The 21,451-nt window shown below is 42.9% G+C and overlaps 1 protein-coding gene across 1 annotated transcript in view; it reads right to left on the bottom strand.

Moving 5' to 3' along the window:
• Window positions 1-21,451, bottom strand: part of APOB (apolipoprotein B) — a 37,975-nt gene that overhangs the window by 3,442 nt on the left and 13,082 nt on the right. Inside the window, exons 14-26 of the mRNA XM_081797307.1 lie at window positions 21,366-21,447; window positions 20,638-20,814; window positions 19,090-19,281; window positions 17,625-17,792; window positions 16,944-17,155; window positions 13,988-14,170; window positions 13,077-13,198; window positions 11,130-11,340; window positions 10,231-10,406; window positions 9,920-10,107; window positions 9,297-9,442; window positions 7,945-8,318; window positions 234-7,403 (exon numbers count right to left, since the gene is read on the bottom strand). Of these exons, the coding sequence (XP_081653433.1) occupies window positions 234-7,403; window positions 7,945-8,318; window positions 9,297-9,442; window positions 9,920-10,107; window positions 10,231-10,406; window positions 11,130-11,340; window positions 13,077-13,198; window positions 13,988-14,170; window positions 16,944-17,155; window positions 17,625-17,792; window positions 19,090-19,281; window positions 20,638-20,814; window positions 21,366-21,447 (9,401 nt within the window). The remainder of the gene's footprint in view (window positions 1-233; window positions 7,404-7,944; window positions 8,319-9,296; window positions 9,443-9,919; window positions 10,108-10,230; window positions 10,407-11,129; window positions 11,341-13,076; window positions 13,199-13,987; window positions 14,171-16,943; window positions 17,156-17,624; window positions 17,793-19,089; window positions 19,282-20,637; window positions 20,815-21,365; window positions 21,448-21,451) is intronic.

Raw genomic sequence — 21,451 nt, 5'->3', positions numbered from 1 at the left:
TCATCACAAAAAAATATATATATATATACTTTCTTTGAATCTATTCCTCTTGAATGTTGTAGGTTTTCTACAGGGTGGTTTTTACACGTGGGGTATATATCCTTCTCTTTCTCTCTTTTTAAAATTTTGCTATGGAGAGTAATTTTACTTCCAGTCTTACAAAAATATGCAATTATTTATTCACAACTCTCATTGCAAATATAGAGCATATAGGAGTCAGGACATTTTCTTACCATTTAGATCATATTCCAGGAATTGAATGGTTGAATTGCACATGGAATTCAGGAATGTTTCAACGTATTCTACTTTGTTTTTCAAACCAGCACTCCAAGTAGCATTATACAGGGGAGAGGCCACCCCAAAATGTGCAGTCAGTCCTCCAAAGGATGGAATAAAAATTCCAGCAGGTACAGAGAACTTAAGGGAAGGAATCTCAATAGTCTGCTCAGGTATGGTAATGGCTGGCAACTCAAAGTCTGCAATCTTGCTGGCCACCTCATTTAGATACCCAATAGCACTGCCAGCTGAAATACTTTTTGGAAGGGTGAATTGGGACACAGTTAACTGAGATGCAGGCACAGTTATCTCAAAAAAGGGAACTGAGGAGTCTTCTGGTTCAGAATATTTTGTTAACACATCAACTTTGGGGAATTTCACTTTGGGTAGTGTTGGTATATTGAGGGCAAATGGCAAAGTGCTTAGCTTCTTGTAGATTTTTATTTCACTGAAATCAAATGTGTAGGATGGAACCTGAAGATCTGTAAATGGGACTTGGAATGTAGGTATGACAAAACTTGAATTTAGACCACTTAGTTTCAGTCTGGGAATGATGAATTTATCAGCCAATTCTTGCACAGGGACAGAGAAATGATAGCCATTGGGGTTTTTGGTGTACACAAGGGCAGTTGAAGCATGAAGATACTGTTTCCTATCAATGCTGGTGGTTACATCCAGCTTTAGGAGGTCCCATAAGCTCTTGTCATAAACTGGAAGGACAATATCTTTGAGGAACCATAGGGACAGTTTTAAGGAACTTGCAATGTCAAGGCGTGCCTCTTCTTGGTCATTGGAAAGCTGTATGTTGTTCTGGAAGAACTCAGAATGAACCTGGACCTCACTTTTCCAGCTGACCTTCTGGTTCTCAGTGTTAGCATTCAGGGACAACTCCTGGCCAAGGTAATTGATTTCAAGGAGGGAACTGGGCTGACTTGCATGGACCTGAACAAGGGCTGACATTTTCCATGGGGAGAGTTCCAGAGTGGCTTTGCTTGTATGCTCTCCAGATGATAAAAAGAAGCCCTCTAGCTGTAAATTGTTTTTTGTGTTGTGTTCCCAGATGGTATAGATGCGTTGCAGAGTGGCTTCTCCAGCAAAATTTTCTCTTACTTCAAGGTTCCAGATACCATCAACTTTGGAAGCCCCTTGCAGCTTCACTGAAGACCGAGTACTCTTGGAATTCAAGTAAGTGCTGGCCTCACTGGCAATAGTTCCTGAATATTCCCTTGAAAGTACTGAACCCTTGATATCCCCTTTGGTAGATGACTCAATGGAAAAGTAAGAGGTGAGGCTCTCTAAGTTGAGTTTGTGGTTGACTGTCCCTGTTGCAGTAGAGTACAGTTCAGGGGAATTGAGATCATACGTTAATTCAATGGATGAAGAGACAGTAGGCTTCGACTTGGTATTTCCATTAAGTTCTTGCTTGAAATTCATTCTCAAAATGGGAATTTGGACTTTTGCAGATGTTGTCACTGATGCCTCCATGTTTTTCCTGGTCAAACTAATAGTACTGTCATGATTGCCTTCCACGAATTTGTTAGTCAGAGACAAAGCTGTGGCTAGCTTCAAGCCTCTTTTCCTCGTCAAACTTGAGGTGCCCTCTAATTTGTACTGCAGTGCATCAGTAACAGAAGAAGAGGAAGTTAGGATATGAGCAACAATATCTGACTGGTTATACAGTCCAACATTGGTATTCAGCGTGATGACGCCTGATTTAAAAGAAAAGTCATAGGTAACATTGCCCATGGCTGGAATGAAAATATCATTTGGGGTACTCAATACCTGGAAATCTTTTGCATAAATAGGAATTGGGATGATATGCTTGTCTTTGTTTTTCTTATACTGGGCCTTTACACTTAAATCAAATGATTGCTTTGTTGTCTTCAAGAAATCCTTCAAGCCTGTTTTCTCCCACAAGGAGAAATCTTTCACCTGGGGAGTTGTGAGCATTGTGTACGGTACAGTCATTTCAGGAATTGTCAAAGGAATGTTGAGGAAATCCAGGTTAGCTTCTCCATTTATTCCTATGTGGGCCTCAGTGCTGTTCTCATTGTTTCCAGCAGAGAAATTCTGACGGTACTTATACTGATTGAACCTGGCACTTGCTTGCCAACTTGCTTGCTGGGCACTAGGACTCAAAAACAATGCATAGTTATTCAGGAAGTCTACCTTCCCTATCAATTTTAATGGAAAACTAACTTTCAAATTCCCTTCATTGTTCGTGGATACAGTAATCTCAAATGGCTGTGCTATAAAGAAAAGAGAATTTTTTAAAGTTCCAATAACTTTTCCATTTAAATGAGCATCATGGTTGCCAGTTATCTCTGCCTTCCTTTCTCCAAGCAGTGCTGTGCCTTTAGCGGCTAGAACACTGCGCCCCACATGTTGGGATTCAACCTGTGACTGGATTTCAAATTTAGAAAAGTCGAGGAAGCCAGATTCATAAACAAAGTTTTGGCTTAATCTTAGGTGTTTGCTGTTGATCTTATTAGACAATCCAAAGGAAGCAATGGGTCCTTCTATAGTAAAGCTAGCTTGTGATTCATGTGCTCCTTCATCTGAGAATGTGTGGCAGGCCCATTTCCATGACCCTATTCCAGAAGAATTCCATGCTATGTGTCCAGCTTCCAACAGGGTCTTGATTTCATTACGCAGCTCAGCCTGGCTGGAAAAGTCCAGTTTGGGGATGTTCAATTTGTGGAAGTACTTTGTGTTGCTGTCCAAGGTAAGCTGATTGTTTATCCTGACGAGCACACCATGACTAAGCTCCAGTGTATTTTTTTCTGTGTGTAAACCTGCCACTGTGTTTGATTTTCCCTCAATAGTATTTCCAAAAAACAGCACTTCACTCTCGTGCTCTGTTTTCAGGTACTTGCTGGAGAGCCTCATGGATTGTTTCATAACGAGTGGATTAATCTCAGGGCCTGAAAGCTGCATGTTGGCTTGAAAATCAAAATTGAGAACTTCTAATTTGGACTCTCCTTTGGCGGTGACGGAAGCTGTGATCTCTGCCCTGTTCCCTGAAGTAGTTACATTCTGAATGTCAGTATTTGCATCTAATGTGAAAAGGGGAGACTGGATTTTCAAAATGCTATGAAGCTTGTCAAAAGTAGGGACTTCAACTGTGGGTGACATGCGGGGAAGCTGGAATTCTGGTATGTGAAGGTCAGGAACTTGATAATCTTTAAAATCGAGATTTGGGAGTATGAATTCTGGAATTTTGATTTCTGGCAAATGGAAGTCTGGCAGAGTGATGCTAGCAAGAATGGTGTCTACCTCCATCAGGTCCCTCAGGTCCACTTCCAGAACTGGCCACTGCAGCTCACCGTGCAGCATTTGGTCAATGGTTCTGATGATCTTTGCTTTTATTTCTACCAAGTCAATTGTAAAGGAAGGCACGTGGAAGGTATTAAGGACAGTAAATTCTGGTGTGGCAAACTTGGATGGCATCTCTATTTCTTTCAACCTTTTGAAATTGATCTGAACTGACGGAACCTTCAGATCTGTCAGGGGGACTATGAAGTCCGGAGTCTGAAACGTAGCTTCCTGAAGAGCACGGAGACTGACTTCAAAGGCAGGCATGGTTCCGAAGGTGGTCTGGATTTCAGGAACAGTGAACCCTTGTTCTACCAAGGCTTTCAGGTTCTCAGCCCAGTCTTGGATAGAATGCTGTTCTGCAAAGTCAGTGAGGTTCTTAGCAGTGAGACTCCACCAGTCAGAAATGTAAGTGACAAGCGTGCTGTAAACCTGGCTGACCAGGGACAGGTACCGTTGAATTTCCCACTGAATGTCCATTTGATACACCCGGTCTCGTATATCTTCTAGGGTCTCTTGGAATTTTTCTCTCGTGTAGATGAAAGATGTTGAATTTAAAGTCTCCTGCAACCAATCGAAGAATAGGTTTATTTGGGTGCCCTTTAGGTGTTCCAGATGGATTGAGACCGTGCCCTTGATGTCCTCTACAAACAGTGTCAGTGCTTTAGCTTTCTGTGAAAGTTCCAGGGCCTGGATTTCACCATTGAGTCTCTGGGTCACCTCATGGATTTTGTTATTGGTTTCATCTACAAACTGGTGGTAATCAAATGACCTTAATCTCTCTACCAACATGTCAAGGAATCTGTTTACTTGTTCAATGATTTTTTTAAAAGACAATGCTTTAAGTTGCTTGATAGCATTATCAATAAATGTAACCAATTTCTCAAAGTGATCTTTTATCTTAACTTGTTGTAGGACATTGCTTAGCTTTTGAACAGTCTCCTTCAACTTATATTGGTGGGCCAACTGTACTGATTTATCCACTAAAACCTGGATGTGTTGGTCTATTTCATACATCTTAATTAACTGATGGGACATGGCTCCAAGTGCATTGATTTTCTCAGCTACTTCACAATCTTCCATAAGATTTATAACATAGTATTTGACATGCTCAACTGTAATTCTCAACCAATGTAAAAGAACTCTGACATCAGTAGCCTCGACCTGTTGTTTTAACTGTTCAGCGAGGTGCTGGATGTCTATATTCTGAATCTGTGTCTTGAGCTGTTGCAATTTCTCTTGTATCTGGATTTTGATTTTATACTTAGTGTCCACATTTTGAATCCAAAATGCAGTACTACTTCCAATTTTGTTAAAATCGGTCTTTTCAATAAACAAATACACATCATGGATGGTTTTTACTAAATTTACATGGATATGATAATGTTCATCAAGAATTTTCAGTTTTTCAATGATTTGATCAATAATCTTAGCAATAGCTGTTTTAAAATCATGTAAATCATAATTATCATTAATATACTGATCAAATTGTATCACATATGTTTTTAGTTGAGACAGTTTGTCATTAAGGGTGATTTTGGTATTGTCCAATGCAATTTGTAGATCATTTTCTGTAATTCTATAATTCTCTGTGAGAGCAGTTAGTTTCTCCTTGGCACTCAAAACTTGTCTCTCCCAGTTGAGTGCATTCAGATAACCATCGACTTGCTGTGGGAGCTTGTCCAAGGCTGTTCTGTATTTCTTCACAAACTGATCAACATTGATGAGTTTCAGTTCTCTCTGTATGGTTTCCAGTGCTGTTAAAATCACCATTCGTTTCTCCTCAAAATATTCTGGCAGGATTTCAAAGAATGGGAGGTTGATGGTGTGGACATCTTGATTCTTATCGTATTTTACAGAAGCAACAACACTGAATTCTTGGGGCTGGTCAATAGCATCCCTCATCCCTAAAGCGTCAATTATGTTGGTGTGTTCACTGAGTAAAAATGGCACTTGAATCGAGAAGTCTAGCATGGTGAGGTCAGCCAGGGCTTGTCCTCTAAGCTCCACACCAACTTTGTCTTTATTATTGTAAGCATCGAAGTCCTGGCTGTATTCATTTCTGTTCAGCTGGGTCTTGAGTTTCCAGGTGCCTGTCTGTTCAGCCGGAGTAAGCAGGACACTGACTTTGTGATCAAGAGCAGTACTGATACTGCTCTTCAATGGGAGATGGTGGCTTGTGGATCCCTTGTAATCATGAGAGAAGGTAAGGGCCAGAGGTTCTGCTTTCAACAGGAATTTGCTATACAGCTGCCCAGTATGCTCTCCCCAGAGACTCAGTTTCCCATTGCCATTTGTATGTGCATCCATGGTCATTGTAAATGGGGCCATGGCAGAGTGAACAACGTTGCTGAAATGGAGTGAGTCCGAGTTATAGTTTGTACTGATGTCGATGGCTGAAGCCAGCCCAGCGATGTTTGTGTTAAGCCGATGGCTGAACTCTGTATCCTGCACTTTAGCTACGGTGTCTGCTTTATAACTTGCTGATAAGTCAGCGTAAGAAATGGTGTAGATGTGTTTTATTTCGTTGTTTTGGTAGACTCCTTTTATGTTCCCACCTACATTCAGCTTCAGGGGTTCTAGCCGTAATTTCCCACTGTTGGTCAGATCCAGAGCATTGAATTTCAGGTCATTGTTTATAGTAGTTACAAGAGAATAGGGTTGTAGCTGTACATTAACATTTTGCTTATAAAACTTGTCAGAGCTGTAAATGCTGTCAAGTTTTGAAGAGAAGTCCAGTGATAACCCTGCAATATTCAGGTTGTTCGTGTAGTCAAGTTTCATCTCAGTATAAGATCCCATCATGTCATTTGAAAGCTTCAGGCCCTCCCGACTGATTTTGAAGTTGAAAACATTTTTGCTGTCGACACCCAAAATCATGGCCTGATAAGCACTTCCCAATGATACTTCTGTGAGGGCAGCTTTTCCATCCAGACTGAATTTTGCATTGTGTTCCCTGAAGCGGCCATTCGCTGTTAATCTCAGAGATGCCCCCGAGAGGCCCAGCGCTGCATTCAGCTCATTCTCCAGCACCAGAGGGCTATACTTCAAGTTGGTAGTTGCACTGGTAGACATTCCATCTTGGCCAATCCTTAGTGTTGCTTTGTGAGCACCACTATTAATTTTGTCAGTGCCCAAAATATCAGCATTTAATTCAAGGCCATGGGAATTTAGTGATCCAGAAAGCAGGCTGAAGAATCTCAATGACTTGTAATCAGCCTGATACTCAGAACGCAGCAATGCATTTTGCTTAGAGAAGGTCATATCCACTTTGTTAGAAGTGGCAAAATCCTCATGCTTCCCATTGGTGTCTGATTTCAGGGTCAACTCATAGTTCTCATATCTCAGGAAAGCAGCATTTTTAATGATGCCATCTTGCAGATCCGAGGTGGAGGTTAAGGAGACAGTTCCATCCTCATATCTTCCTGTTATGTAGTTGGTGCCCTGGAGGTAGGAGGAGTTAAACCTCAGGTTGGACTCTCCACTTAACTGGCCAGTGGTAGAATCCCTCTGGTAAGACAGGCCATATGTGCCCTTAGCATAGAATGAAGAGACTCTAAACTGCCCATCAATTTTGGCTTCCTTGACATACAAATGATGTTTCTTTTTTGAGTCCAAATGTACTGAAGCAGATATCTGAGGTCCCCAGGCACTAGAAGCGTCAAATGTTAGCAAACTTTTCGAGGCTGGATTATTTCTAATTTTTTCCACGTGACTGAATTTCATATTTGAGTCCAGTAATTTGTGGCGTAGATACCCATCACATGATAATGTGAACATATTCCTGTGGTCATAGGTTGTTTCTCCAGATCCTGACATAAAAATTAAAACACATTAGTTAAATCAAATAATAAATTCCCAGAGCAATTTCTATGTTGAAAGTCTTTCAGTAATAAAGTATCCCCCCACCCCCCGCAAATAAATAAAGTCCCCCTGATCTGGGTTAGTTGTGCGAGAGGAACTTCCTCCATCCATGACACAAGTGTAAAATCTGACAGCAAAAGGCTTCCCTGACCACCACAGATTTTGTTGGGTTCCCTTATCAAGTGCTTCTCTGTGCCTTATACTTTTCCGTTATACCCTATCATAGCACCTCCTATGCTGAATTTTCATTACCAGTTTAGCTGTCTGCTTTCTCTGTTGTTGCCCATGTAGAATGCTTGGTACATATTATACATTTAATAAATATTTCTATTAGTTGAATGAATGAATGAATGAATGAATGAATAGGCTTCTAAATAGCAAGGAAAATATCTGTAAGAAAGCCCGAGTCTTTTCCTTCCCAGACGAGGCTGTCCCATCAGAGCCTGCAATGAATTAGCCCTGTGTACCCTCTGCCCGACCATGGCTCACCTTGCACACTGTAGGACAGCAAGTCAACCACAGAGTCAGCCTTCATGTGGTACCGAGCCTGGAGCCTTAAGTGGCTGGTGCTGGTGTTGCCGCCAGTGTAGGAGGCGGACCAGTTGTACAAATTGCTGTAGATATTCGTAGAGAGGTCTAGAACCCCCAAGAGAGGCACTCGCAGCTGATACAACTTGGGAATGGTAAAGGTGGGGATTTGGAAGTCCCAAGGCGGCAAGTGGAATCTTATGGACTTGAAGTTGAGGTCTGGCATCCGAATAGTCTCTAACATCATTAGATCTTTGGAGGATTTTCCACCAAAAGGCAAAGGAATATCAATTCTCACAGTGTTCTTGTTCAATGTGTATTTGACCCGGCCGTCACTAAAATGAAGAGCAAAGACAACGTCCCCACAGTCAGAAATCAAGAACCCAAAGTTCCCTGCTCTCTGACCTTCCAAGCAGTGGCACATGTACCCCATTCCCAAACCCACACTATGCTTTTCCTCATGCTGCTCCCTGTGTCCAGAATCGTGCTTTTCACCTCCATCCATCAAACACTCAAATCCATTCAAAACCCTTCCAAGAGCCAGTCCCTTGTGTCTATCTCAAAGAACACACTGCAATTCTGCTCACATAATTAGCTGGTTCACTTGTCAGTGCCTACATGCTCTTCCTGGGAGGAAGGATGACACCTTACCTGGTTTCTATATTCTCACTGCACCTAGTGCAGCATTTTACGCACATGTGACACTCGATACTTCCTATTTGCTAAACTGAAATGAGACAACTGGGTATGTGAAAAGAGTGTGGTGTGGGGAACAGTAATCTTAGGCTGTAGTTTTAGCTTCCACTGAGTGGTGATGCTCTGTGTCTATGCCTCTCTGAGTCTCAGTGATGTTATCTGTATAGTGAGGATAATGGTACCCTTTCTGCTGATCTCACAGAGCTGGCCTCGGATACCTAAAAGCCCTTTGTAGTCTTTTCAATACTATGCACATAGAGCGGACTATTACGATAGTTCACTTATGATGGAGGAAAACTAGATGGCTTTCAAATTCAGGTTGCAGTGCATAAAACCTCTTTGTGTGAATGTACCAGAATCCTCCAATTACTTTCTTAGGTTCTTTCTGACTCGATTGGTGTTCACGTTCAGACCCCATGTCCAATAATGCAAAAATGCCATTGTGTTTCTGTGAGAGTTATCAATCTCCTTAAGATGCTTCAATTATTTCTCTTAAAAAGGTAAATGAAAGAGTCTAAATTATGCTAAGTAAAACTTGCCATTTACTTTTCATGGTTCAAGAAATTTTTCTGTGTTCTTTTTTCTGTGTGTGTGTGTGTGTGTGTGTGTTTTTTAACCTTTTCAAGAAGAGGTTTTGTGGGATGTGGAAGTCTGGCAATCCTATTTTCTGGAGGTACAATTCTTTTAGGCCACTGAGGTGATCTTGCAAATTCTGGGCAAAAGGAAGACTCTTAGATGCCTTCTGAAGCCATGTATTTGTTGCCTACAAAATAAAAGAAGCTTTTAGAGCAATGGGTATGGAGGGGCCTCAAAGTACAATTAACATCAGGTGATAATCTATATTTGACAGATCAATCATTAAGTAGAATGATGCACTGAAAGTTAAAAAGAAATCACAGAAAATTATGAATTTTGGGTGCTAGTCATTGATCTCTTCCTGTGTTTTATAAAAAGAATATATAACATAGTCAAAATCCTAGCCAGGGTCTTGAAGCTTCCTTTGATATTATAGGCACAGTAAACTTTTCTGCTTAGTAGTATTTATACGGTATTTATCACATAGGGCCTTGTGTAACTGGGTAACTAACCATGCACGAATATTTATTTGCTCCCCAGGAATTCCCTGAGGTAGGAAGCATACCTTATCCATCTTTGGATACTCTCCTTCACCTCACTCAGGGCTGAGTATGTAATTAGTCCTTATAACCATGTATTTATTGACTGACTGATTTATACTTACAACTATTAATTTGGAACCCATGTGTCGGAAAGTCATGTCTGTTTGAGGAACTCTGTGATCCAAGAGACTATTGGCATACATATGCAAGCTTTTAGGATAATCAGAGAAGTCCACGGGGAAATTAGAAGCCACTTTTTTGGTATCCACGTTGGTGCCTGTGTTCCATTCAAATTCAATCTTCTCTTCATCTGAAAGTGCACATGTGAAACAGTCATCCATAGTACCAGGTCAGCCCTTAACCCATGGCTCTCAACAACACACTCATGTCCACAGTGCCTTTGGAAGCACTCATGGGGAGAGGAGGTACATACCATAAAGCCATACCAGCTTCTTGGAAACTGTTGAGCCATAAGCCGTAGCGGATGAGTCCATTAGGAGGAGTAGTTTTGTGGGAAACCACTGGGTAAGGATTTCACTTCTGACTTCTGCTTGCAGACGGGGTATGGAAATAACACCTTTGATTTTGCCTTCTTCCCTTCTGTCATAGCTATTGAAAAGAAAATCATTTGACCTCCATGACTATCCGTCCCAAGGAGATACGTAGGCTTAAGCAGCAGCGTCATTGGTGGCGACAAAAATGAGGGACACGAACGGTTCCGAAAATGAGCTCATTAACTTCTGAAGCCGACTTTGGCACAAATTCAGGACTTTCCAGGGTGATATGGGAGAAACAAATGATTTTCAAAAACTGTTTGAATCCGTCTGTACCATTTACTAGCTCTACTGCTTTGGCCAAGTTATTTAACCTCTCTGAGCTACCATTTTCTTATCTACAAAACAGGGAAACTCGTATCTATGTTGCAGTTTATTATGAGAACTGAGATAATTCCTTTAGAGCAGCCAGCACAGTATGTGATGAATAGTAACTACCCAGTGAATGGTAGGAAGATCCAACTGGACACGTGCAGAGGGTCAGAATATTGAGGGCTCTATCTGCCTCTTGGACCACAGACTGGGGATGCCCCTAGTTTGCTCAGTTTTTTCCCCCAATTTTTAAAAAAGACTTATTTCAGGGGGAGCGGCGGGCAGAGGTAGAGGGAGAAGCAGGCTCCCTGCTGAGCGGGGAGCCTGATATGGGGCTCAATCCCAGGACCCTGGGATCATGATCTGAGCCAAAGGCAGATGCTTAACTGACCGAGCCACCCAGGTGCCCTGGTTTGGTCAGTTTTGGGCCTGCAGTTCAGGTCAGATCACCCCAAGCCTTCCATACCTTATGTGGCCAGTGAGAGTGACCTCAGTGATTTTCTTGTTCTGAATGTCCACAGTGAGCTTGTAAGACTTTTTTTCCATAGTAGATTCATCACTAACTCTGAGGATTGTCCCAAGGTCAACGTCAAAATCTGGAATTTGGATTTCACTGGACAAAGTCCTACGCTGATGGTTATATTTGAACATCATAGTAGCTTCAGTGTGCTTCGCACCTGAAAAGGTGTGTACAAGAGAATCAAGGAACAGAAGCTATGTTTAGGAAGGAAGGAGAGGAAAAGGCAGAGAAATCCTCAGCATTCAATGGCTCAGATGAGCACACAGTTTAGGATTTTACCTTAAATTTCTAACTTACACATTTATTCACTCTGCAAATATTTATTGATTGCCTGTCGTGTGTTTGGCACTGCTCTTGGCACTAGGGAGTCCTTGCCCTCGTGGAGCTTACATTCTAGTGGGGGGGGTGTACAGACAATAAACAAGCACATCAGATGATACTAGATTTCATGAAGAAAAGTAAAACTGAAGAAGACAAGAAAGAGAGGGATAGAGAGGTGCTATTTCCTGTGTGGTGGTCAGAGTTCTCTCTGATAAGGCAATGTATGGGCAGAGACCCGAATGAAGAGAGGGTCTGAGCCATGCCATGTTCTGGGGGGAGAGCATTCCAGGCACTGGGACCTGGAATGCAAAGGTCTGACATGGGAAACACTTGGCGTAGTCAGGGAACAACAAAGGCTCGAAGTTCTTCTGTGCCAGGCAGACATGACATCTATACATGACTCTCTACCTGGGACACCCTTCCTGGTTCCTAGCCACCCCAGCCCTGGCTTCCCCTCTTCCAGACTTCTCTTTCCTTTGTCATGAGATTCCTAGGCTTTCTCCAATTCACAGGTGTGCCCATTTTACACCTTTGGAAAGTTGTTATGTGACCTTTTTTTCAGCATGCACCCCCTTTCCTGTGGGTTTTGTTTTTCTCATTTAATTTTGTGACATACTATTCCCACATTAAAAGATCTTCCAAAGTGAATGTCTAAGTTTGCCCCATCCCCTAAAACCTGCTTCTCCACCAGCCTTTTTGTATCTGGGTAAATGGCAACTCCACTCCTCAGTTGCTCAGGCCAAAAAACTTAGGGCCATCCTGATTCCATTTTCTCTCTTACATTCAATACCCACCTTATCAGCAAATCCTGAGAAGCCTAAACTTCAAAATATGTCCAGAATCCAACTACTTCTTAGATCTCTTTTGCCACTGCTCTAATCCAAAGCACCCATATCTCTGGTCTGGATCACTGTAATAGCCCATATACTAGTTTCTTTGAGCTGAAGACTTTAGGGGGACAGGGACAGATCATGAAAACTCTCCAGTGACTTCCTAGTTCACTCACAGTAAAAGCCAATGTCCTTGCCATGGCCTACAAGCCCATCCTTCCCCTACTTCCCCCTATCTCTGTGACCTCATCTTCTACCATATTCCTCCCTGATCTCTCCTCTTCAGTCATATCAGCTTCCTTCCTCTTCTTCCAACCTGGCAGCCATATACCTGCCTCAGGGCCTTTGTACCTATGAGCCCCTCAGCCTGTAACACTCTTTCCATATGGCTTATGCCCTTATCTCCTTCAAGTCTCTTTTTAATGTTCTTTTACCAGTGACATTTTCCCTTATCATGTCAAATGGCACTGTCTTCCTCCACCCTTTCTCCTTTATGCTCTATTTTTCTCCCCAGCACCAATCTGGCATTCTGAATATTTACTTGTTTGGCTGTTGGCTGTAAACAGTATGTGGGCAGAGTTTATCACCACTGTTTATTGTTCTAGCCTCAGTTCTTAGAAGTGGCCTGACACCTTTCAGGCATTCAATAAATTTGTTAAATACATTAAATTAATCAGTCCTCCTTGTGAGTCCTGGACCTGAGACTGAGGCAGAGATGGAGGAGCCCTTTCTAGATACTTGCCTTCTGTCTGAGTTACAAAGGTTAGTATGTCCACCAGGTCTCCGGCCTCTTGCTGCAGTTCGTGGGTTATACTGGCAGAATACTGGTCTACTTCTCCCGTGGGCTTCAGTTCCAGTTCAAATCTAAAGATACCACAGTGTAATGTGGTGCACAATGTTAGAGCTTTCAGTGATGATGTTAACCACCCCCCAAACAACCCAGCCTCCATGGCAACCAAAATACGGTCCTTATTTTAATATCGTCTCTTGTCCCTAACTGATCCCTTTCAGTCCCTCCAAGAGCCCAAGGCCAGGGAAGACCCCAGGGTGTTTGGACAAACTGAGCGGGAGTTGGCTGATTGTATCAGCAAAGCTGAGAAGAAAGAGTGGAAGCGGAGAGAGTTGAGGACAAAGAGCCCCCAAGCATGGCTGACGCTTCAAACACATCAGGGGGCTCCAGGAAAAGTCCAGCTAATGTGTCTGGGGGCTCAGAAACCTGGACACTGAATTAGGAGCAAATTGGAATCTGTGCTGTGATTCCACCCTCTAATGCATACGGGAGAAAAGAGGGACACCATCTATAAAGAGATGCTTTCAAAGGAATATTTCTCATGGGCAATGGCTTTAGCTCCCTGGAGGGAGTGTGCTAGAATCACCTTGGTTGTTTATTTTTTGAGCTAAGACCTCCTTTAGGAGTCATGATTTACCTTCCCCCCCCCACCCCCCATGGAGAAACTCAGTCCTACTCAAAGTTTAGGTAGGAATGTAAGTACCCTTCAGGTGCGCTGGACAGAGGTAATTTTAAGTAATCAAAGGATGGTGCAAACACCTAAGGCTGGTCTTAGAACACACAGCAGATTTCCCTTTGCCCCGCCAAGTGGCCATAATGTAGAAGGTGAGCAGATGCGGGGTGGGACACTGAGCAACTCTGACCTGGTGTCCCTGGTCAGCGGATAGTAGGAGGCAGATTCTGGGGAGGTGGTGGTGGAGTAAGCGCCCGACGTACAGTAGTCCAGGCCAGCAAAGAGAGGCTTGCAAGCTGACCAGGACTGCCTGTTCTCATTGAGAGGTGGAACCACTTCGGTCTTGGTGGTGGAGAGGAAATGCAATGTGTTACTGGTGAAGAAAGAAAAAACCTGAGTTACCTTCAAGTTACCAGTTGACTTGAACATCACTGATGGTTGCATGTCGCAGTGCCAACATTTGCCCCCTTAACCTGCTCTCTATCTCCCCTCTGTCCACACGCACCTCAGATTATCTGATTTACTCAGAAACAGCGAACAGTACAAACATCAACAAGGCTAACAAACACCATGACTCTTCTGTTTCAGACATTGCACTGAGTTGTTTACTTTTGTTCGCTGTTATCCCCACAACAGCAGGCATTAGGAGGCTCCTTGTTTTACAGGGGAAACAGAGATTCAGATGTTAAATAAAGATCACTGGGCCCTGAACTCTGGTGTGTCCCTTCCCTCCCGTGAAGGGAAGCCTAGGGGTAACTCTGACTTCACTGGCTTCTTTCCACTTTCCCACATTGAATAAGTCCAAGTCATCTCTCCCCTTGCACACCTCCCCTATCTCACACCTCCCCCATCACACACCTCCCCCATCGCACACCTCCCCATCACACACCTCCCCCATCGCACACCTCCCCCATCGCACACCTCCCCCATCACACACCCCTCCCATCGCATGCCTCTCCCATCATGCATACCTCTCCATTGCACACCTCTCCCATTGCATGTGTGCACATGTGCACCCATGCACTCACACACACACATTTTCTTTCCCTGCTTGCCCCTCTTGTCTCCCTCACAATCAAGAAACTTGGCGGCCTCATGGTCTCCACTCTTTCAACAAGCTTCTCATGAACTTCTCATGAACTGTGATCTGATGCCCCACCATCATACTTCTGGGACTGCCGCCATCAGCATCTCCAATCACCTTCTTGCTCCTAACTCCAAAGGACCTTCTTAGGTGTTATCTTCCTTGATCTCCCAGAAGCATTAGGGAGAGCTGCTCACTTATGGCCAGATTAAGACTTTAGAGTCCCTAACCTCTGAAAGGATTTTAGAATCCTCCTCCCAAGTATGTATTTAAAAAAATTAGTAAGTGCAACAAAGTTCAACAATGTCCTGATTTCATCCAAGGATGCCTTTTTTTTTTTTTTTGAAATATCATGTTCTTTTCTCTGTATTATTTCCTCGTTTTAGGGGTGCCCTAAAAGCTAGCTTTGCTGGTGGGCTGGAACCCTAAGTGCCAGTTTTAGCTGCCTATGGGGCAATCCACCCTGGTGGCCTCTCTTGGGCTTCTGTGAGCCTTTACAGCCTGGGCTCTTCTTCCACCTCTCGGACCACTCCTCCTCACTCTTTGCTGCTTCTCCTCTTCCACTTCACACATTCACATTTCCCCCATTTCTGTCCTAGTCCATCACGTCTTACCCTACACCAATTGCTGCTTGACTTCAACAACCTCTATCTGCAGATGACACCCAAACCCATATTTGTAGCTCCAGCCTGTTTATTGAGCTCAGACCCATTGATCCTGCCGCCAGCTATTCAAACGGGTGGTCTCACAGGACTTCAAATGTGGTATATCCCAAACTGAGTTTGTCAGCTTCCTCCAAACCAGCCACTTTCCCTGTTTCAGTGAGAGACACCCCCACTGCTCTTCCTCTTCTTCCTTGCCTTGCATCTGGTCAATCACCAAGTGCTCATGTTTCCACCCCCTAGTTATTTCTGGAGTAGGCTTGCTCCTCCCCGCACCCTCCCTGGCCCTCGCCTGTTTCAGGCTGTGAGCATCTCTCACCCACAGGTGGGTGTGACAGACTCCAACCAGTCATCCTGTCTCCAGTCATGCTCCTCTTCCATCCGTGCCCCACTCTGGAGTCAGAGCATGTCCTCTAAAACACCAGGCTTGCTTTATTTATGCTCCCACTTCAAACTCCTCTGTTTTCAGAAGAGTCTAACATCCTTCAGATGGTTCAGAAGGCCAGCCTCTGTCACCTCCCTCTATGACCCCTGTGCACTTCGCCACACTGAGTTTTGACTTTCTTGCAGCTCCTGAACTATTCTTTTTCCTTCAATCCATTCTCTTCTCTTAGCCTGGGAACACTCATTCCTTTCTCCTTGGTCTGCATAACTCTGACAGCCTTCAGGTATCAGCTCAAGCACCACTTTCTTCAGAAAAGTTTCCCTGAGTGCCACAGGCTACATTTTACAGAACTTCATGTCCTCCAGTGTTTCCTCTCAGCCTGCACTTGATACTTAATGACTTGCTTCATTGTACGTCCTTCCTGTGAACTAAGTGCTAGAAGGTCAGGTGTATCTCATTCCCTGTGCTTCATATATATTAGACACTTAAATACTATTCTTACTCTTTTTGAATCAACAAATTAATGTGTCCAAGATACAGAAACTAAGGTAAATCAATGTTTAAGGATATCATTGAAAATGGAGCTCTCCATATATGCTGCATCCCATAATCTTGAGATTAGGACCTTCATGCTCTATCCACTGAGCTAGCTACCACAGATTAGTATGTCCTCTGGTATTTTTCCTGTGGAAAATATGTTCATTTCCCAAGGATGATTTCTCTAGAGTTCGTGTTTCTTCATTCTCAAAACAAACAAACAACAAAAAAAATAACCTAATTAACAAGTGATTAATCAGTAAATCCTAAATATCAATTTAGTAAAACCTGGACAGTCGAGGAAATTGTAATTGTTTGGTGAGTCTAAACTAGGTTAAAAGTAGGTAATTCACTACCTTCTCTCCCCCCACACCCCCTGGTTCCCAGGGCCCTGAATTATCTTAGGCAGTCAAGTCCTATGGATCCAGTTTCAACTCTCCCTCTCACACTGGTAGTCAGATCTGGCAGATGGAATTACCTGCCACTGAGCAGCTTGACTGGCCTTGTTGGAGAAGGAATGATGAACTTCAGCTGCTTAGTTTTCAAGGCAGCTTGCATCTCCAGGCCTGTCTCATGGAAGAAGTTGGTGTTCATTTGGATCCCAGTCCTTGAAAAGTCCGGGATGATGATGCCCATGTTTGTCACAAACTCCACAGACACAGAGGGCTTTGTCACCAGCTCTGCCTGCAACTGTAAGTCAGAAAATGACCTGTTCAGCTTCATTAAATATCTCAGTCCCTGTGCAGTCAGATCAACTGCCCTTCCCCATCCCTGGGCAAACATCTCTGGATCACTCACACCTCAGGAAACATTACTGTGATTTCTTTGGAGAAAGAAAAGCCACGTTCTCAGTTCCCCAGAGCCAGATTACACTGATACCCAGCACTGGGAAGTGCCCGAATTAACTGCTTAAAGTTAACATAACAGGATGGAAAGAGGACAGGAATCCTCATTTATTGAGAATAGCTGTCTCCTTACTGCTCTGAGCTAGCAAGGTGGAGCCTCCTAGTGGAATCCTAAAGTTTTTCATAAAAATGAATAAGGCAATGACAACGATGATATACTTCATCTTGAACTACACACATTTTAAAATTGTACAAGAAACCAATCGTGGAGGAAATGAACAACCTAAGGAATGAAAAAGTGAAGAGGGTCTTACATTGGCTATTGCAAGCTTCATTCCAGCCTTGAATCCAGGAGTGATGACTCCAGAGGAGGAGACTTGCAGTTGGAACCCAAGTCCAGTGGGGAGTTCAAAGGCGTTGTCCATGAAGATGTAGTGAAGAAACAAGTCATTCATTGAGCCTTTCCTGATGGCCTCTCCAATCTGTAGATCCAACAGGGGCAGTTACTACAAGTAAGCCTCATTGGAGTGGGATTAATTTTTTCTTTTTTTTAAGATTTTATTTATTTATTTGACAGAGAGAGAGATAGCGAGAGCAGGAACACAAGCAGGGGGAGTGGGAGAGCGAGAAGCAGGCTTCCTGCTGAGCAGGGAGCCCGATGTGGGACTCGATCCCAGGACCCTGGGATCATGACCTGAGCCGAAGGCAGACGCTTAACAACTGAGCCACCCAGGCGCCCTGGAGTGGGATTTTTGAAATGCAACCTCCCACATATCAGACAGTAACTGTTCTTCTTTATCCAGAAAGAAACAGACTAGTATATTTTGATTAGCTGACTATTTGATAAAATGCATGATTATTGATTTCAACAGATTGGGATATAAGAAATTGCCCTAGACAGATACCATGTCATTTTGATCTAGTGGTTCAGTCACTTAAGAATACTGCTGTGCCTCAGAGCTTTATGAGCTTTAAGTAGCCTTGGATGGCATAGATTAATTCTGGTTATTTGGAGTCTAAATGGAAATGAGGGTCTACTTAAGTATAATCTATTATGATAAAACCACTTTTTTAAAAGATTGATTTATTTGTTTTAGAGCGGGGGGAGGGGCAGAAGGATAGGGACAAGCAGACTCCCTGCTGAGTGCAGAGCCTGACTCAGGGCTTGATCCCAGGACCCTGAGATCATGACCTGGGCTGAAACCAAGAGTCAGCTGCTTACATGACTGAGCCACCCCGGCACCCCAAAACCATTTTTTTAAAACTAAAGAGCTATTGAGATGATGGACATATTAGTATGCATTGTTTTTTTTTTTAAATAAAATTTTTAGAAAAAAACTTGAAATCTGGTTTCTTAAAGCCAACATTATTATTTATCAAATATCGGGGAACAATATTTGGATATTTTCTCCCTTATTAATAAATTAATAATGATGGAAACTATAGCTCGTATTTAGATAGTGGATTACAGTTTGTCAAATGCATTCTGTCATAATCATTGTAGCATAAATATAGGGAGATACATTTAATATTGTTTTCCAGATGAACAAATGGATGCCCTTGAAACATACGCCTAATATTACCAAAGGCCTAATTTCTAAATGTTACCAATTCCTTGCAACCCAAGAATCTTCCTCCTGAAATTCAAGGCAAACCTGCTTCTTTGAAGGAAGTACAAGTACTTTCTCTGGTTTGTGGGACAGGATCTTAAGGAGTCTGGGGGATCTAAAAAGGGCATGGGCTAATCTCATTGCCCGTGATGGTGCCTGGCCCACTTACCATCTGGGGGATACCGGGAAGAGTGCGAACACCATTCAGCAGCAGCCTTCCCAGGACCTGGAGGTTTTGGAGCCTGACAAGGCCAAGCTCCTCTCCCAGGATACGGAGGTAGGCTCTGGCTTCTGGGAATTCTCTGGATTTCAAATCTTTGATCAGCTTCTCAACATTGAGCATAATTCCATTGACCATGTCCTGGGATTTTAACAACAAAATGTCTAATGAGATGTCAGTATTGTCAAACACCTTTAGGTTCCTGATTGTGGGGCCCATATGCTGCAGCCATGATGGGCTAAATATAAGTACACAGGTGGGGATATAGGGAAGCCACTGAAATCACTCCTGCCTTTTACAGAAAGATAGATAGCTCCTCCAAATTGAGATGGAAAGAGAAACTGAGGTCTTATCAGAGATAGTGGGTGCTTCCATGCTGTTCTTAACTTGAATGTAGGCATAGTAAGAGGGACCTCTGTTCTCCAGGATGTCAGGATTCCTAGGCTCACCAAGAGCAGAAGATTGTCTGTCCCTCACGTCTCCCCTGATTACCCCTTTCTCCTTTGATGAGGGATGAATACTAGGGGTTTCTTGAGAAAATGTAGCTGCTATAGAAATTGGCCAAAAGCTTGAAAAACACCCTATCCTAAACAAGTTCTTTTTAGAGATTAGAAGAACTCCATAGACTGATGCTTAAACATGTGAAAGAAAAGAGTGATTGACAGACCCAAACAGAGCAAAGACCCTCAGCCTCAGGTGGAGGTGAGTAAATTAGAAGGTGGAGGTGGGGCCATCTGTGAGCATCTAGGAGTAAATTATTGCCCTGCTTTTCAAACTGAAATGCACATACAGGTCATCTAGGGAATGTCATTAAGATATAGATTCTGATGCAGTATATCCCAGTGGGGCCTCAGAATCTGCATTTCTAACAAACTCTGATGTGAGCCAATGATTGAATCACACTTGGAGTAGCAAAAAATTAAAGAATAAGAAGCTCCAGATTATACAATCTATTTTCTACTCCTTAAGTGGGGGCTTATGCTAGCTTCAAAGTAGATTTTGCTCCTACTATATGAGTAAGAGCCAAAGAAAGCAGTTAATAATGAAAATATGAATTTAAAAATTAAAATAATGTCTGCTTATTGAGCAATCAGTACCAGTCATGCACTCTGATTAGCATTTTACATACTTTATTTCATTTAGTCTTTAAATAACCCAGTGAGTTATGGACTATTAGCACTCTGGGGATGTAGAAACAGAGTATCAAGTAGCTTTCCTAGGTGTGCACATTTTGAAGACAGTAAGGTCAGAATTCAAACCCATGCCCCAGAGTCTACACTGTTAATCATTATGGGAGAATGCCTCTAATAAGTCTGGCTCCTGGGCACACTGAATCTCCAGGAGGCTTATAACTGCAGAGAACCCTAGTCTTTACCCCCACAGGACTGGTAAATAATAGACATAATTATCATTTCAGCTAGATAGCTTCTTGACTTCTAGGCTTGGAGGAAAATATTTTTGCACTGAGATCCAAAGCTTTTCTTAATAAAAACATACCTGCTCACGTTTATCATCTTTGGTGTAGCCGAAGTGGTCCACCAAGATCTTGGAGACATGATCAGGAGCTTGGTCATCAACCCAGTACAAAGCCTTGTTGACACTGTCTGGGAAAAATCCTTGCTTTCCAAAGAGAGCTTCCAATGTTGGCTCAAAACCCTTCCCTTCCAAACCAATCTGAGAAAGAAAATCAGGCAAGAAAATGCCATCAGGTTGCTCCAATTCCTCTCTTTGTGTCCATTTAATTAAACAAGTATTTAATGAATACTATGGGGTAGGAGCTGAGCTCAGCCACCACAGGAGTTGTTTTATTTAAATCTTACTGGAATCTTGAAAGGCAGAACTTATTACTTGTCCTTTTCCAGAAGACGCTAAGGTCAGAGAGGATAAACAATTAAACAAGAGATTCAGATTGGGAATGAATTTGGGGTTTGAACCAGATCAGTCTGATCGCATAGCCCATGTGTTTTGTTGGATTTGGTTCTAAGGGCTTCCCTGAGACATCTACATTTCCCTTAATACTACAGAGTCATGCTTCAGGTGACCTTTAGCTAGAAGGCAGGAGGGCAAGGGAGGAGGGAAAGAAGAAGCCCTCAAACTGATGGTAGGAATGAGCTGCCTGATTGTAGCTCCTCCCCAGGCTGGCTCATGACTCCCTTGACTTTCTATTTATGGTGTTGTACAGAACAGGAGAGAGGACGGGAGCCTCTTCTTAGTCTCACACATACCTCAAAGAGGTCCGCTGGAGCAAATCCAAAGACACTGAGGGTTGTTTTCAGCATGCTTTCTTTAGGAAGGTAATTATTTGGATCAA

This window comes from Leptonychotes weddellii, chromosome 10, assembly GCF_054177405.1.
Source record: "Leptonychotes weddellii isolate Sample4059 chromosome 10, ASM5417740v2, whole genome shotgun sequence".
Classification (NCBI taxonomy): Eukaryota; Metazoa; Chordata; class Mammalia; order Carnivora; family Phocidae; genus Leptonychotes; species Leptonychotes weddellii.
This window is presented reverse-complemented; position numbering and strand designations above follow the sequence as displayed.